Source organism: Entelurus aequoreus, linkage group LG24 (assembly GCF_033978785.1).
Source record: "Entelurus aequoreus isolate RoL-2023_Sb linkage group LG24, RoL_Eaeq_v1.1, whole genome shotgun sequence".
Classification (NCBI taxonomy): domain Eukaryota; kingdom Metazoa; phylum Chordata; class Actinopteri; order Syngnathiformes; family Syngnathidae; genus Entelurus; species Entelurus aequoreus.
In genome coordinates this window covers 2,404,563-2,423,130 of record NC_084754.1, presented here as the reverse complement: position 1 = coordinate 2,423,130, position 18,568 = coordinate 2,404,563, and the positions used below count along the sequence as shown (strand labels likewise).

Sequence of the window (18,568 nt, the reverse complement as noted above, 5' to 3'; positions counted from 1 at the left end):
GTACCCGTTATCGAGACCACTATAGTAAAGAAAAAGAGTTGGTTCTATATTCGAACCCCTCGGAACGAATCCCGTCCCGACCAGAAATGCTCCGTGTGACATCACAAGAAATCAGTCACGTAGCTCAGTCATTAAGCGCAGATAGCCAAAGCAGGAAAACAATGGACGGGAAAAAGCGCTCCAATGTGTAATAAAGTTCAAAACAAAAGCTATAATCCAATGAATAACTTTACTGGGAGATTTGAGCAGACTACAAACACATGACGAACACTTTTACGACCAACCGGAAACATAGCAACGCACCTCCTTTACGGCAGCTGTCGTAACGTTCTTATAGCAACCGCAGCACATACATATATGACATGATCTCCCTTTTTCAACTTTTGTTTTTCTTTCCTTGTAAACAAAACAAAATCACACTGTGTATGTGTTGTCTGTCTAATTATAAATAATGCAGACGAGGCGTGTCGGCTGAGTTCTTGACGTTTACTTTCACGGGTGACGACATGCAACAACACTTTTCGGGGCTACCGCGCATGCTCGTCACTCCCGTTGCATGATGGGTAGTGTAGTTGTTATATTCTCTAGCTCATAACATCTTTCCCCCTATAAAGAAATAATGTTAACTCAATAAAGTGTATTTCTTTTTTTAGCTTTAACTTTTCATTTTTTAGCATTGTAACCACATTTGCAAACAAATTTTCTCTTCATAGAATTTTCTTTCAATAAAGAAATAAAGTGCAAAAATGTCAAAGCATCATAACAAACAGTTATGTCAAATAGCAGCAGAAGTGCACTTTTTGGAGAGCTGTATTATTTCTAGTTTTGTGCCCAAGGGACTGATTTTATTTAACACTAGTATTATTTATACACCTATAGTGATCACAGAGACAGCTTGTTTTTGTGTTACCTTATATATTTGTTTTTCTGAAAAATCCCACTTAAAGGCCTACTGAAAGCCACTACTACCGACCACGCAGTCTGATAGTTTATATATCAATGATGAAATCTTAACATTGCAACACATGCCAATACGGCCGGGTTAACTTATAAAGTGACATTTTAAATTTGCCGCTAAACTTCCGGTTCGAAACGCCTCTGAGGATGACGTATGCGCGTGACGTAGACCGGGGAACACGGGTATGCCTTCCACATTGAAGCCAATACGAAAAAGCTCTGTTTTCATTTCATAATTCCACAGTATTCTGGACATCTGTGTTCGTGAATCTGTTGCAATCATGTTCATTGCATTATGGAGAAGGAAGCTGAGCAAGCAAAGAAGAAAGTTGTCCGTGCGAAATGGACGTATTTTTCGAACGTAGTCAGCAACAACAGTACACAGCCGGCGCTTCTTTGTTTACATTCCCGAAAGATGCAGTCAAGATGGAAGAACTCGGATAACAGAGACTCTAACCAGGAGGACTTTTGACTTCGATACACAGACGCCTGTAGAGAACTGGGACAACACAGACTCTTACCAGGATTACTTTGATTTGGATGACAAAGACGCAGACGTGCTACTGTGAGTATGCAGCTTTGGCTTCTAAACATTTGATCGCTTGACCGTATGTGCGCAACTTTTTTTTGCGTATGTACGTAACTTTTTTAAAATATATAAGCTTTATGAACCTTGGGTTAGGTGAACGGTCTTTTGGGCTGAGTGATTGTGTGTGTTGATCAGGTGTTTGAATTGTATTGGCATGTTCTATGGAGCTAGGAGCTAGCATAGGAGCTAGGAGCTAGCATAACAAACACGCAGGTGTTTTTATGCAGGATTAATTTGTGGCATATTAAATATAAGCCTGGTTGTGTTGTGGCTAATAGAGTAAATATATGTATTGTGTTTATTTACTGTTTGTCATTCCCAGCTGAATACCAGGTACCGTGAGTATGCAGCCTTGGCTGCTAAACATTAGATAGCTTGACCGTACGTGCGCGTCACGTACGTAACTTTTTAAAAATATATAAGCTTTATGAACCTTGGGTTAGGTGAACGGTCTTTTGGGCTGAGTGATTGTGTGTGTTGATCAGGTGTTTGAATTGTATTGGCGTGTTCTATGGAGCTAGGAGCTAGCAGAGGAGCTAGGAGCTAGCATAACAAACACGCAGGTGTTTTTATGCAGGATTAATTTGTGGCATATTAAATATAAGCCTGGTTGTGTTGTGGCTAATAGAGTATATATATGTCTTGTGTTTATTTACTGTTGTAGTCATTCCCAGCTGAATATCAGGTCACCCCCGGCTCTCACAGCATCTTCCCTATCTGAATAGCTTCAACTCCCCACTAGTCCTTCACTTGCACTTTCCTCATCCACAAATCTTTCATCCTCGCTCAAATTAATGGGGAAATTGTCGCTTTCTCGGTCCGAATCTCTCTCACTTCATGCGGCCATCATTGTAAACAATAGGGAACTTTGCGTATATGTTCAACTGACTACGTCACGCTACTTCCGGTAGGGGCAAGCCTTTTTTTTATCAGATACCAAAAGTTGCAATCTTTATCGTCGTTGTTCTATACTAAATCCTTTCAGCAAAAATATGGCAATATCGCGAAATGATCAAGTATGACACATAGAATAGATCTGCTATCCCCGTTTAAATAAAAAAAATTCATTTCAGTAGGCCTTTAATATACTTTGGGTAGCAACAGTCAATATTTTAATTTTTTTATTTTTAGGGGGGCAATAGTCAATATTTATTTATTTTTTAGATTAAATTGTTTTCTTATATAATAAAAGTGAGCTTTTGTTAAACCAAATATTGTGTGTTTTTTTTCCATATACAACAACCTATCTGGACTCGATAAGAGAATCGATAAGGAATCGGTTCGATAAGAGGATTCGATAATAGACTCGAACTCGATAATTTCTTATCAAACATCATCCCTACATATATATATATATATGTTTTTGTAGTCTTGTTCCCCTCTTGTTCCTACAATTTCCCCCTCTTGTGAATTTGGAGCAAATGAATGAACGATCAGCGTCACATGCTTTGAATAACAAGAAAAAAGTGCTATACAAATCTAACCCATTATTATCATTATTACTAGAATACCAGTATAATTAAGTACTATGGAAGATATTACAATGATGATGCACAAACGAGCATCACATTAAGTGCGTGAAGGTGGCAGAGAGTTGTTACCATGTCTTCTGAGGCAGTGACAGAGTGATGCGTCTCCAATTTCCAAACTCTGAAGGGTGGTAGACGCTGGGAGCTGTGAACTCCGAGCAGCTCGGCATGCCAGGAAGACAGGCCTAGGTCAAGGATATATAGAGTACTTAAAAACGGCCCAACACTAGTATTATTTACAAGTGCATCATTTTCATAGAACATGTGTTGGTTCCTTCTTACACACAGGAAGTCAAGCAACAGTAAACAATCAAACATACGATATGTTACATTGTGGATTTCATGTTTAGAGGAAACCAGGCACCGCTCATTACCAGGCCAATACCATCCCTAGAGTGAAGCATGGTTGTGGCAGCATCATGCTGTAGGGATGTTTTTCAGCAGCAAGAAATGGGAGACTAGTCACGATAGAGGGAAAGATGAATGCAGCAATGTACAGAGACATCCTGGATGAAAACCAACACTTCCCATCCAACCTGACAGAGCTTGAAAGGTGCTGTAAAGAGGAATGGGCAAAGAGGAATGGGCAACTTTAACTTGCTAAATCTGGTTCATATGTTGTCAATATTCAGGGTTTTATCGTTCATAGAAAAATGCCCTTCCGTTTTTAAGGCGGTCTGTCATAAAATGTTTAGCATTCAATCAGACTTTATTGTGAGGTTTTATATTAGTTTTCCCAAAAATAGATATACCAGCCCCCAGACACATTGTTTTCTCTAAATTTGGCCCCCGAGTCAAAATAATTGCCCAGGCCTGTGTTATATGAACAAAACCATAGTTGTCATTAAAATCTGAACATTATAAGACAAAGTTAAAATTGTAAGGAAAAAAGTCACACTATGCAAGACTACTTTATTCAATCATCCACAGAGCAGTGTTGCCAACTTGGCCACTTTCTACTCAGTGGCCCAGTGGTTAGAGTGTCCGCCCTGAGATCGGTAGGTTGCGAGTTCAAACCTTACCTCCCTGCTTGGCATTTAGCATCAAGGGTCGGAATTGGGGGTTAAATCACCAAAAATGATTCCCGGGCGCGGCACCGCTGCTGCCCACTGCTCCCCTCACTTCCCAGGGGGTGATCAAGGGGATGGGTCAAATGCAGAGGACACATTTCACCATACCTAGTGTGTGTGTGACAATCATTGGTACTTTAACATTAACTTTAAAACTGCCCAAAGATAGGTGTGCCAAGCTTATGGCATCATATTACAAAAGACTTGAGGCTGTAATTGCTGCCAAATGTGCATCAACAAAATGTTGATAAGGGCTGTGTACATGTGATTGTTTAAAAAAAATGAAAAATGAAAAAAACAACCTTTTTACATTACTATTATGGGGTATTGCCTGTAGAATTTTGAGGACAAAAATGAGTTTATTCAATTTTTTAATAAGGCTGTAACATGAGTGGAAAAAGTGACGCGCTGTGAATACGTTCTGGATGCTCTGTATACGACAAAGTAAAGGTTCATACCTCTTTGACCAGGTGCCAAGTGAGGCCGTGATTGGTGGAGAACTCCAGGCGGACTTGAGTGTCAATATGAGGGGACGACTCCCGACCACAACCCATAACCAGCGAGAACTGCAGACTGTAGGAGGCGCCGATCTGCATCGACTGAGTCTCCACGTAACGAATACTCGAGCCAGGGCTCGGCTCACCAGAGAAACTGACAGACAAAGTCAAGCAGATTATTATCAGGCGTTCATTGGCTGAAAATAACGAGACTTTCAAAAGGTGCTGCTGGCAAGTTATCCTGATGTACTGGACTATCTTTACCTGAGGGTCCAGTCGTGCTGGCAGTAGGGCTGAACGTGGCCGAGGTAAAAGCCAAGACTCTGAGTGACATCCAGCACGTTGCTGAAGTCCAGACTTATGGTGTTGAACAGCACAGACGTCATGCTGATTTCATCCAGGGCCCACACGTCATGGCTGCGCCCGGAATGGTACGGCTGCCACCAGCGGAACTGCACGCCAAACTTCCGCGCGCCAGACGGCAGCTCGACAGACACAATCCTGTTCGCAAGAGAGAAAAAGACATTGTTATTATGAATATTTATTTGGCTTCAGGAGGTGGAGGTAAATATAAGTTAAAGGTAGTAAACAAAAATAATCACATGGGGTTTACCCCTTGAAGTAAGAAGCTGCACTCATTTGTAGTAGTAGTACACACATTAGGGTGACACATATCCCCACTAGTGCCCCACTTCGTCTTTGTTACACAAATAGATGGTTCAATTGGTTCCAGTACCTCAAAGAGTGCAGTAAAGCAAGTATAGTATTTTTCGGACTATAAGGCGCACTTAAAATCCTTTCATTTTCTCATAAATCGACAGTGCGCCTTGTAACCCGGTGCGCCTAATGTATGGCATAATTCTGGTTGTGCTTACTGACCTTGAAGCAATTTTATTAGGGCACATTATGTAATGATAAGTGTGACCAGGAGGTGGTAGTCACACATAAGATATACGTGTAGACTGCAAGATGACGCCAGTAAACAACACCAAAACTTTAAAGGCCTACTGAAAGCCACTACTAGCGACCACGCAGTCTGATAGTTTATACATCAATGATGAAATCTTAACATTGCAACACATGCCAATACGGCCGGGTTAACTTATAAAGTGACATTTTAAATTTGCCGCTAAACTTCCGGTTCGAAACGCCTCTGAGGATGACGTATGCGCGTGACGTAGCCCGGGGAACACGGGTATGCCTTCCACATTGAAGCCAATACGAAATAGCTGTTTTCATCTCATTCTGGATGTATTCTGGACATCTGTGTTGGTGAATCTGTTGCAATTATGTTCATTGCATTATGGAGAAAGAAGCTGAGCAAGCAAAGAAGAAAGTTGTCGGTGCAAAGCGGACGTATTTTGCGAAGAAAGTCAGCAGCAACACAACACAGCCGGTGTTTCATTGTTTACATTCCCGAAAGATGCAGTCAAGATGGAAGAACTCGGATAACAGAGACTCTAACCAGGAGGACTTCTGACTTCGATACACAGACGCCTGTAGAGAACTGGGACAACACAGACTCTTACCAGGATTACTTTGATCTGGATGACAAAGACGCAGACGTGCTACCGTGAGTATGCAGCTTTGGCTTCCAAACATTTGATCGCTTGACCGTACGTGCGCGTCACATACGTAACTTTGGTTAAATATATAAGCTTTATGAACCTTGGGTTAGGTGAACGGTCTTTTGGGCTGAGTGATTGTGTGTGTTGATCAGGTGTTTGAATTGTATTGGCGTGTTCTATGGAGCTAGGAGCTAGCAGAGGAGCTAGGAGCTAGCATAACAAACACGCAGGTGTTTTTATGCAGGATTAATTTGTGGCATATTAAATATAAGCCTGGTTGTGTTGTGGCTAATTGAGTATATATATATGTCTTGTGTTTATTTACTGTTTTAGTCATTCCCAGCTGAATATCAGGTACCGTGAGTAGCAGCTGCGCTTCCAAACATTTGATCGCTTGCCAGTACGTGCGCGTCACGTGCGTTACTTTGTTTAAATATATAAGCTTTATGAACCTTGGGTTAGGTGAACGGTCTTTTGGGCTGAGTGATTGTGTGTGTTGTGCAGGTGTTTGAATTGGATTGGCGGCTTGTATGGAGCTAGGAGCTAGGAGCTAGCATAGGAGCTAGGAGCTAGCATAACAAACACTGAGGTGTTTTTATGCAGGATTAATTTGTGGCATATTAAATATAAGCCTGGTTGTGTTGTGGCTAATAGAGTATATACATGAACTTGTGTTTATTTACTGTTGTAGTCATTCCCAGCTGAATATCAGGTCACCCCCGGCTCTCACAGCATCTTCCCTATCTGAATAGCTTCAACTCCCCACTAGTCCTTCACTTGCACTTTACTCATCCACAAATCTTTCATCCTCGCTCAAATTAATGGGGAAATTGTCGCTTTCTCTGTCCGAATCTCTCTCACTTCATGCGGCCATCATTGTAAACAACTTTGCGTATATGTTCACCCGACTACGTCACGCTACTTCCGGTAGGGGCAAGCCTTTTTTTTATCAGATACCAAAAGTTGCGATCTTTATCGTCGTTGTTCTCTACTAAATCCTTTCAGCAAAAATATGGCAATATCGTGAAATGATCAAGTATGACACATAGAATAGATCTGCTATCCCCGTTTAAATAAAAAAAATTCATTTCAGTAGGCCTTTAAATGTTCCATTGAGAATATAGAACATTAAACACGGCGCTCAAAAATCTGTCAAAATGTTTTTAGTAAGACTTCGGTAAGCTATGAAGCCGCACTCCTTGATGGATTGTCGGCGCATTAAACATACGAGTATTATTATGGTGTGTGTATAAGGACCGAAAAATGGCACCTATTAGCAGACATTATCTGGCATTTTGTTTCGCAATATTATGCAAAACCAACTTTTCTTACCTTCTGGTACCTGCTGATGTGTATTTGGGATCTGCATAAGTCCTGAAAATGTGCGCGCGTCCGCCTTTGTAGTCCGTGATGATACCGTAGTCGTAAGCTTCTTCTTTTTCTCTACCGTATTATGTGGCATTCATCTTCCGCTGTTGTCATTTCTATTATAAAGCAGCGTAAAGTTCTTACTTATATCTGTCAGTAGACTAGCTAGATGAGCTAAGCTCTAAAAACTGTAGTGAGTTTACATTATTCACCCACGGAACTTTAGTTATTAGAGGGTTCCGGTCGGACGGTTTTTCACGGGCCACATTTCTGGTGTTGATGTTGCACTAGTGAGCCACGGATGAGGAGATGCTGCTCCGTTATTGATTGAAGTAAAGTCTGAATGTCATTAAAACAGTTAGCTCCATCTTTTGACACTTCTTCCACTCCCGTCCTTGCACGCTACACCGCTACAACAAAGATGACGGGGAGAAGACGCTGTCGAAGGTGAGCCACGATGCTCAAAAAGCGACTTGAAAATGGTCTGTAAAGCATAATCTATGCAACACTTTCACCAAAGAACCACCATTACATGTTATGTAGACCACAAGATAGTGTTTTAAAATTAGAAAAAAATCATAATATGACCCCTTTAATGCGCCTTATAACCCGGTGCACCTTTTGTATGAAAATAGACCTGAATCATCAGCAGTGCGCCCTATGATCCGAAAAATACGGTATTGAAGATGTGAGTGTTAAAGTATTTCCATGAACACAAACCTCGGCTCGTGGAAGCCCTGGTAAGCATAGTGCTGCAGCAAAGTCCAGGTTATGCCGTTGTCAGTGGAATAATGCAGTAAGACACCCTCTCCTGGTTGGTCAGGAGCAGGACAGGAGCTCAAGGTGCTTCGGCTGCCCAGTCGGAGGGTGAACTGGAGGTACCTGTACAGACAAGCAAAATTCAATGATAAAGAGGACAACTTTATAGAGAGCATTGTTGATAAATGAGAGTAATACAAAGGTTATCGAGTGTGTACAGGGAGTACATTAACAACAAGTCAAAGGTTATGAGGAGGCAGGGGAATGATGGAGAATGACTTGATAAATGGACTACATTAAGGGAGTGAGGGCGGATGCAAATGTAAAAGATCCCAACACGTCATGGTAAATCAGTTGGTAAGCACGCCTGTACCATGGTACCCATGTTTTCCCACATCTTGTTCAAATGTTACACACGTGCTTGTGAACCCCTTAAAGGTGTGCACCAGTTTTCGTGGTTTTCCATCCAAACACCCTAAAGTTACAGTGGGTGTTTTGTAAAGAACATTGAGCAGTGTCAGACATTTTAGGTCAGTCTGACTTAAGGGGTGGAACTTTGGAGCACCGGCATATGGTTTATTTCGGGATGAGTACCAAAACTCTGTAACGGTACCAGTGCAGACGTAAACGGCAACCAGACCAAAATATTAGGTAGCTATTGGTGCCTTATTTTAAAGTACCAATGATTGTCACACACACACTAGGTGTGGTGAAATTTGTCCTCTGCATTTGACCCATCCCCTTGTTCACCCCCTGGGAGGTGAGGGGAGCAGTGGGCAGCAGCGGTGGCCGCGCCCGGGAATCATTTTTGGTGATTTAACCCCCAATTCCAACCCTTGATGCTGAGTGCCAAGCAGGGAGGTAATGGGTCCCATTTTTAGAGTCTTTGGTATGACTCGGCCGGGGTTTGAACTCGCAACCTACCAATCTCAGGGCGGACACTCTAACCACTAGGCCACTGAGTAGGTGCTGAATTAATGCAGACTCAGCCCGCATGCAACAAGTGCTGTGATATTGTATTTTCTATATTTGTAAATTGGATTACCGTATTTTTCGGAGTATAAATCGCTCCGGAGTATTAGTCGCACCGGCCGAAAATGCATAATAAAGAACGAAAAAAACATATATAAGTCGAACTGGAGTATAAGTCACATTTTTGGGGGGAATTTATTTGATAAAAGCCAACACCAAGAATAGACATTTGAAAGGCAATTTAAAATGTCTAAAGAATAGTGAACAACAGGCTGAATAAGTGTACGTTATATGAGGCATAAATAACCAACTGGTATGTTAACGTAACATATTATGGTAAGAGTCATTCAAATAACTATAACATATAGAACATGCTATACGTTTAACAAACAATCTGTCACTCCTAATCGCTAAATCCCATGAAATCTTATACGTCTAGTCTCTTACGTGAATGAGCTAAATAATATTATTTGATATTTTACGCTAATGTATTATTAATTTCACACATAAGTCGCTCCTGAGTATAAGTCGCACCCCTGGCCAAACTATGACAAAATCTGCGACTTTTAGTCCGAAAAATACGGTATATATTATAGTCTGAAACTCTTTTCAAACTTCATTCATCTTGTTATGCGCCAATCAGCCATCCCAACGAGCAAAAGTTATTCACCAACACCCAAAATTATAAGCATCTACATTACAACACACTGTGTGTTCTGTATTGCTGCAATAACAATGACAATTTTTTTCTTACCTTTAAATGTATTACTAGTAATAAGGATGGACACCGAATTGTAGGGGTCCAACAAAAGACAACAATAGTATATTCAACTTCATGGCAAAGACTACTTCCCGACTACAGCAACACACAAAAGACAAACTGAAATTAATGCATACTTGCAAATCAGACTCAGAAGTGTAAGAAAACAAAATACTGTGTTTTTTGGACTGTGAAGTGTACTCTTTCTCAAAACTCGACAGTGCGCCTTATAACTCGGTGCGTCTAATGCACGGAATAATTTTGGTTGTGCTTACCGACCTCAAAGCTATTTTTTTTGGTACATGGTGAAATTATAAGTGTGACCAGTAGATGGCAGTCACACATAAGAGATACATGTAGACTGCAATATGACTCAAGTAAACAACACCAAAATGTTATATGTTCCATTGAAAATATAGAACATTACACACGGCGCTCAAAAATCTATCAAAATGTTTTAGTACGACTTTGGTAAGCTATGAAGCCGCACCGCTTGATGGATGGTACTGTGCTTCAACATAAGAGTATTATTATGGTGTGTTTATAAGGTAAGACATATTATTAGGCATTTTGTCTCGCAATATTATGCAAAAGCAACTTTTCTTACCTTCTGGTGCCTGCTGATGTTTATTTGGGATCTGCATAAGTCCTGAATATGTGCACGCGTCCGCCATTGTAGTCCGTGACGACACCGTAGTCATAAGATTCTTCTTTTAGTCTACCTTCTTATGTGGCATTCATCTTCCGCTGTTACCATTTCTAATCTAAAGTAGCGTAAAGTTCTTACTTATATCTGTCAGTAAATTAGCTATCAATGTGCTAAAAACTGTAGTGGGTTTATACTGTATAACATACTTGCCAACCTTGAGACCTCCGATATTGGGAGGTGGGGGGGGGGGGGGCATGGTCAGGGGGCGTGTTTGGGGCGGGGGGCGTGGCTGGGGCGTGGCTAAGGGCATGGTTAAGAAGAGAGTATATTTACAGCTAGAATTCACCAAATCAAGTATTTCATATATATATATATAATATATATATATATGTATGAAATACTTGACTTTAAGTGAATTCTAGCTATATATATATATATATATATATATATATATATATATATATATATATATATATATATATATATATATATATATATATATATATATATATATATATATATATATATATATATTTATTTTATTTTTTTTAAATTTTATTATACATATAAATAAAATACTTGAATTTCAGTGTTCTGCAGGCTATCCAATAGATGGCAGTATTGTCCTGTTTAAGAGTGTCACAACATTGCTGTTTACTGCAGACGAACTGCTTTACGGTAGACTAAACGTGACTGCTGTTGTTGTGTGTTGTTACCGCGCTGGGAGGACGTTAATGAAACTGCCTAACAATAAACCCACATAAGAAACCAAGAACTCTCTCTCCTTGTTGTGCACTCTACTCTCTAAAAGCCGTAGATGTTATGACGTCATTGGGCAGGCAAGCTGTTTATTTGTGGGAAAGCGGACGTGAGAACGGCTGTCGCCACTCAGGTCCGCATTGAGCTGGAGGGGGCGTGCCCTCCAACTCCGGCTGAATACCGGGAGTTTGTCGGGAGAAAATCTCTGCCGGGAGGTTGACGGGAGAGGCGCTGAATACCGGGATTCTCCCGCTAAAAACGGGAGGGTTGGCAAGTATGATGTATAATTCACCCACGGAACTTAAGTCATAAGAGGGTTCCGGTTGGATGTTTTACACGGGACACATTTCCGGCGTTGTTGTTGCACTAGTGAGCCACGGATGAGGAGATGCTGCTCCGTTATTGATTGAAGTAAAGTCTAAATGTCATTAAAACAGTTAGCTCCTTTTTTTGACACTTCTTCCACTCCCGTCCTTGCACGCTACACCGCTACAACAAAGATGGCGGGGAGAAGACGCTGTCGAAGGTGAGCCACGTAAATAAGACCGCCCACAAAACGGCGCATCCTGAAGAGACGCTCAGAAAGCGACTTGAAGATGATCTGTAAAACATCATCTATGCCAGGGGTCACCAACCTTTTTGAAAGCAAGAGCTACTTCTTGGGTACTGATTAATGCGAAGGGCTACCAGTTTGATACACACTTAAATAAATTGCCAGAAATAGCGAACTTGCTCAATTTACCTTTAACTCTGTTATTATTAATAATTAATGATATTTACACTTAATTGAACGGTTTAAAAGAGGAGAAAACACGAAAAAAATGACAACTAAATTTTGAAACATAGTTTATCTTCAATTTCGACTCTTTAAAATTCAAAATTCAACCGAAAAAAAGAAGAGAAAAACTAGCTAATTTGAATCTTTTTGAAAAAATAAAAAAAATTATTTATGGAACATCATTAGAAATTTTTCCTGATTAAGATTAATTTTATAATTTGGATGACATGTTTTAAATAGGTTAAAATCCAATCTACACTTTGTTAGAATATATAACAAATTGGACGAAGCTATATTTCTAACAAAGACAAATCATTATTTCTTCTATATTTTCCAGAACAAAAATTTTAAAAGAAATTCAAAAGACTTTGAAATAAGATTTCAATTTGATTCTACAGATTTTCTAGATTTGCCAGAATAATTTTTTTGAATTTTAATCATAATAAGTTTGAAGAAATATTTCACAAATATTCTTCGTCGAAAAAACAGAAGCTAAAATTCTTTACAATAATAAAAATTTTTTTTTACTTGAACATAGATTTAAATTGTCAGGAAAGAAGAGTAAGGAATTTAAAAGGTAAAAAGGTATATGTGTTTAAAAATCCTAAAATCATTTTTAAGGTTGTATTTTTTCTCTAAAATTGTCTTTCTGAAAGTTATATGAAACAAAGTAAAAAAATTCATGAATTTATTTAAACAAGTGAAGACCAAGTCTTTAAAATATTTTCTTGGATTTTCAAATTCTATTTGAGTTTTGTCTCTCTTAGAATTAAAAATGTCGAGCAAAGCGAGACCAGCTTGCTGGTAAATAAATAAAATGTAAAAAATAGAGGCAGCTCACTGGTAAGTGCTGCTATTTGAGCTATTTTTAGAACAGGCCAGCGGGCTACTCATCTGGTCCTTACGGGCTACCTGGTGCCCGCGGGCACCGCGTTGGTGACCCCTGGTCTATGCAATATTTTGACCAAAGAACCACCATTACATGTTATGTAGACCACAAGATAGTGTTTTACATTTGGAAAAAAATCATAATATGACACCGTTAATGCGCCTTCTAATCCGGTGTGCTTTTTGTATGTAAAAAGACCTGAATAGACCCGCTCATCGGCAGTGCGCCTTTTAATCCGGTGCGTCCTATGGTCCGAAAAATACGGTATATATGTGAGGCTAATGCTGCTATTAGGTAACACTCACTATAATTTTAATTAGTCAACATATAGGGCACTATTGTTACCTGTGTCCATGTTGAAGTGGATTTTCATTAGGAGAGCAGACTGCTGCTCACTCAATGAGTCTGGAAACTGGCATAAAAAATGGTCATCAGGTGGCAGACAAAGAGCCATAACAGGCAATCTAACACAGAAGCCATCTCCAACTTCATCATCCTCCTTCGTTGTCCTTCCCTGCCAGCTTTCAGGTCTGCAATACCGCTTATAATCAAAATCCTTCCCCCGAATGACCTCATAAAATATGATTGGAAGAGGGATTGACAGGAGGCGGAATGCTGAATGGTCGGAACATCTGTTGGATCAATCACAAGTGAAGACACCTGAGAAATTAGATCCCTCGGACTTTATGAGCACTTGTACAATCATGTGTAGTGCAGCCCTACAAACTACACCCCCAATGACTACATTGAGCATATTGTTCAGTTAAAGCCTGCGTTAATCAAAACTGAGTATTACAAAACCCCAAACTAGTTAAGTTGGCACGTTGTGTAAATGGTAAATAAACACAGAATACAATGATTTGCAAATCCTTTTCAACTTATATTCAATTGAATACACTGCAAAGACAAGATATTTAATGTTTAAACAGAGAAACTGTGGGCACTAATACACCCCCAAACCATCACACATGCTGGCTTTTGAACTTTGCGCCTAGAACACTCCGGACGGTTCTTTTCCTCTTTGGTCCGGAGGACACGACGTCCACAGTTTCTAAAAACAATTTGAAATGTGGACTCGTCAGACCACAGAACACTTTTCCACTTTGCAACAGTCCATCTTCGATGAGCTTAGGCCCAGCAAAGCCGTCGGCAATTCTGGGTGTTGTTGATAAATGGCTTTCGCTCTGCATAGTAGAGTTTTAACTTGCACTTACAGATGTAGCGACAAACTGTAGTTACTGAAAGTGGTTTTCCGGAAGTGTTCCTGAGCCCATGTGGTGATGTCCTTTACACACTTTTTTTTGCAGTACCGCCTGAGGGATCGAAGGTCACGGGCATTGCCGCTTGTGTGCAGTGATTTCTCCAGATTCTCTGAACCCTTTGATGATATTACGGACCGTAGATGGTGAAATCCCTAAATTCCTTGCAATAGCTGGTTGAGAAATGTTGTTCTTAAACAATTTGCTCAGGCATTTGTTGACAAAGTGGTGACCCTCGCCCCATCCTTGTTTGTGAACGACTGAGCATTTCACGGAAGCTGCTTTTGTACCCAATCATGGCACCCACCTGCTCCCAATTAGCCTGTTCACCTGTGGGATGTTCCAAATAAGTGTTTGATGAGCATTCCTCAACTTTCTCAGTCTTTTTTGCCACTTGTGCCAGCTTTTTTGAAACATGTTGCAGGCATCAAATTCCAAATGAGCTCATATTTGCAAAAAATAACAGAGTTGACCAGCTCCAACGTTAAGTATCTTGTCTTTGCAGTCTCTTCAATTGAATATAAGTTGAAAAGGATTTGCAAATCATTGTATTCTGTTATTATTTACCATTTTACACAACGTGCCAACTTCACTGCTTTTGGTTTTTGTACTATTATTTTTGTGGAGGTGCTCTACACGCTTCCCTGACTCGTCTTTTTATGGCCCCTTCGATGCACATTCTCCGGACTTCTAGCGATGCAATGCATGCCTAAATCTCCGCTACTGTACTGAATGCATCACCTTCAGAGGCCGCTTGTATTTGTTTGCTCAGTAAACGGATGACGCAAGAAACACTTCTTGTCCACTACTGATGGGGGAATTCGGTATGCCTCTCTACCGTCACACCTTGAGTTGTTCGGAAGTTACCTGGCCTGGGAGCTGTCCAACGGAGCTGTGACCAGGTGTCTCCTGCTGTCCCTGTTGAAGACAAGCGCCTTGCCACTCGCCAGAACCCCACAGCCGAAGCTGACCTCAGCTCCGCGGAGGGACGAGAAGCTGTGGTAGGAAGAAAGTCGCGGGCTGGAGAAACCCTCGGAAAGGAACGCTGGGAATGTCTGGGAAGCGAGCTCACAAGCTGGACCGCTGAAGCCTGGGTCACACCTGGGTGAAGACAGGTAAATTATTACTATAGAAAAAGAAGGTAACCAATTAGATCAGGGGTCACCAACCTTTTTGAAAGCAAGAGCTACTTCTTGGGTACTGATTAATGCGAAGGGCTACCAGTTTGATACACACTTAAATAAATTGCCAGAAATAGCCAATTTGCTCAATTTACCTTTAGCTCTATGTTATTATTAATAATTAATGATATTTACACTTAATTGAATGGTTTAAAAGAGGAGAAAACACGAAACAAATGACAATTAAATTTTGAAACATAGTTTATCTTCAATTTCAACTCTTTAAAATTCAAAATTCTACCGAAAAAAATAAAATAAAAACTAGATAATTCGAATCTTTTTGAAAAAATTAAAAAAATAATTTATTTGAACATCATTAGTAATTTTTCCAGATTAAGATTAATTTTAGAATTTTGATGACATGTTTTAAATAGGTTATAATCTAATCTACACTTTGTTAGAATATATAACAAATTGGACCAAGCTATATTTCTGACAAAGACAAATCATTATTTCTTCTAGATTTTCCAGAACTAAAATCCTAAAATAAATTCAAAAGACTTTGAAATAAGATTCAAATTTGATTCTACAGATTTTCTAGATTTGCCAGAATAATTTTTGTGAATTTTAATCATAATAAGTTTGAAGAAATATTTCACAAATATTCTTCGTCAAAAAAACAGAAGCTAAAATTAAGAATTAAATTAAAATGTATTTATTATTCTTTACAATAAAAAAAATAAATTTACTTGAACATTTATTTAAATTGTCAGGAAAGAAGAGGAAGGAATTTAAAAGGTAAAAAGGTATATGTGTTTAAAAATCCTAAAATCATTTTTAAGGTTGTATTTTTTCTCTAAAATTGTCTTTCTGAAAGTTATAAGAAGCAAAGTAAAAAAATGAATGAATTTATTTAAACAAGTGAAGACCAAGTCTTTAAAATATTTTCTTGGATTTTCAAATTCTATTTGAGTTTTGTCTCTCTTAGAATTAAAAATGTCGAGCAAAGCGAGACCAGCTTGCTAGTAAATAAATAAAATTTAAAAAATATAGGCAGCTCACTGGTAAGTGCTGCTATTTGAGCTATTTTTAGAACAGGCGAGCGGGCTACTCATCTGGTCCTTACGGGCTACCTGGTGCCCGCGGGCACCGCGTTGGTGACCCCTGAATTAGATAATGTAATTGGATTAAATGGTGCTATAAGGCACAGGGGTCAAACACATTTTATGTGGCCTGAGAAAGTCTGGAAATAATGTGTCAAAGTACTTTATCCTTTCTTACTATAGGTAAACTATTCATTCTATCCATTTTGACAGAAAAAAATAAAATACATGTACTTGCATATCTTTTAAGCTTAAATATTAGCCAATAATGCAAAAAATATTATTTTATCATACATTACAAATAAGGCTGAAACGACGCGTCGACGTAGTCGACGTCATCGGCTACGTAAATACGTCGACGCCGTTTTTGTGCGTCGACGCGTCGCATAATGACGTCACACTACCGTCATGGCGAAGCGCAAAGCAGACGATCAAAGAAGACGATGCGAGCGGTGCGAGCGAGGGGGGAAAAGCATGCCAAAAGTGGTCAAAAGTGTGGGAGTATTTCAATAAACAGCCTAATAATGTTGTTGTATGCACACTGTGTCGAGCGGAAATGGCCTATCATAGCAGCACAACGGCTATGAACGAACATTTGAAAGAAAACCATCAACTAGTCAATCGTCCGCGCGAGCATACGTTGTCATCATTACACAAAAACATGAATGTGTCATTTGTATCTGCTAGGGGTGTAACGGTACGTGTTTTGTATTGAACCGTTTCGGTACGGGGCTTTCGGTTCGGTACGGGGGTGTACCGAACGAGTTTCTAAGCTAAAGTCTTAGCAAGCTGCTTTGCTCCGTCTGCCTCTGTCTCAGCACGCAGCATTGTCCCACCCACACAACCATCTGATTGGTACACACACAGCATTGTCCCACCCACACAACCATCTGATTGGTACACACGAAGCATTATCAGCCAATCAGCAGTGCGTATTCAGAGCGCATGTAGTCAGCGCTTCAGGGTGGAGCAGATAGGTGTTTAGCAGGTGAGCATCAGGCAGCGGACTCTCCCCAAATGATAATAAACACCTCCCAGTCAACTACTAGTAACATCACTATGAGCCCGTTGACCTTCTAGAAACTTAAACTGCAGCTCAGCTCACTCGCAATCCTGGCTTGAGGTGAAGGCTAATTAGCTCTCAGTTCCAGCCACATCGACCCCTTCTGAGCGCCTATTTTCAGCTGCTGGGAATATTGTAAAAAAGAAAAGAACCAAAGCATGTAGACATGCTAACCTTTCTTCATTACAACTGTTAGACACTCACTGGAATGAGTAGAATTGGTTATTGTGTACTGTGTTGGACTGGATGTTTATTTTGCACATTTTAAAAGCAATACTTAATGTTTACAGTGCTCCAGAATATTTAGATTGGCACTTTTTTGTATTGGATGTTTATCTTTATTTTTGCACATTTTAGCAAATAAGCAATACTTTCACTTTTGTTGAAATGTTTACACTGTTGTTACAGAATATTTCGTTTTGCACTTTTTTGTATTGGATGTTTATCTTTATTTTTGCACATTTTAAAGCAAAATAAGCAATACTTTTACTTTTGAAATGCTTATACTATTGCAGAATATTAAGATTTGCACTGGATGTTGACTCTTATATTTGCACATTAAAAAGCAAATAAGCTACTTTTAATTTTGTTAAATTTTAAAAGTTTTAAATGTTTACATTGTTACAGAATATTTAGTCATGTTGTTGTCAATGTTGACTGGGTGGCCATACTTCTTTTTTTTTGTAAATAAAAGCCATGCCTTTTGAAAAAACGGGCCTACATTTATTTTTTCATCTTCATTTTGAATAAAAAAAATAATCGGTAAAAGGAAAAATAATCTATAGATTAATCGAAAAAAATAATCTATAGATTAACCGATTAATCGAAAAAATAATCTATAGATTAATCGATAGAAAAATAATCGTTAGCTGCAGCCT

General features: G+C 39.4%; 1 protein-coding gene and 1 long non-coding RNA gene across 9 annotated transcripts in view; one reads left to right on the top strand and one right to left on the bottom strand.

Moving 5' to 3' along the window:
* LOC133641699 (uncharacterized) overlaps window positions 1–18,568 on the top strand; it is a 526,583-nt gene that overhangs the window by 157,273 nt on the left and 350,742 nt on the right. The gene's annotated exons all lie outside the window — the stretch shown is intronic.
* Window positions 1–18,568, bottom strand: part of reln (reelin) — a 391,417-nt gene that overhangs the window by 99,620 nt on the left and 273,229 nt on the right. For all 8 annotated transcript variants that reach the window (XM_062035613.1, XM_062035610.1, XM_062035612.1 and 5 more), the window contains 5 exons: window positions 15,271–15,504; window positions 8,299–8,460; window positions 4,907–5,143; window positions 4,604–4,796; window positions 3,148–3,260 (listed from right to left, as the gene is read on the bottom strand). In XM_062035613.1, the coding sequence (XP_061891597.1) occupies window positions 3,148–3,260; window positions 4,604–4,796; window positions 4,907–5,143; window positions 8,299–8,460; window positions 15,271–15,504 (939 nt within the window). The remainder of the gene's footprint in view (window positions 1–3,147; window positions 3,261–4,603; window positions 4,797–4,906; window positions 5,144–8,298; window positions 8,461–15,270; window positions 15,505–18,568) is intronic.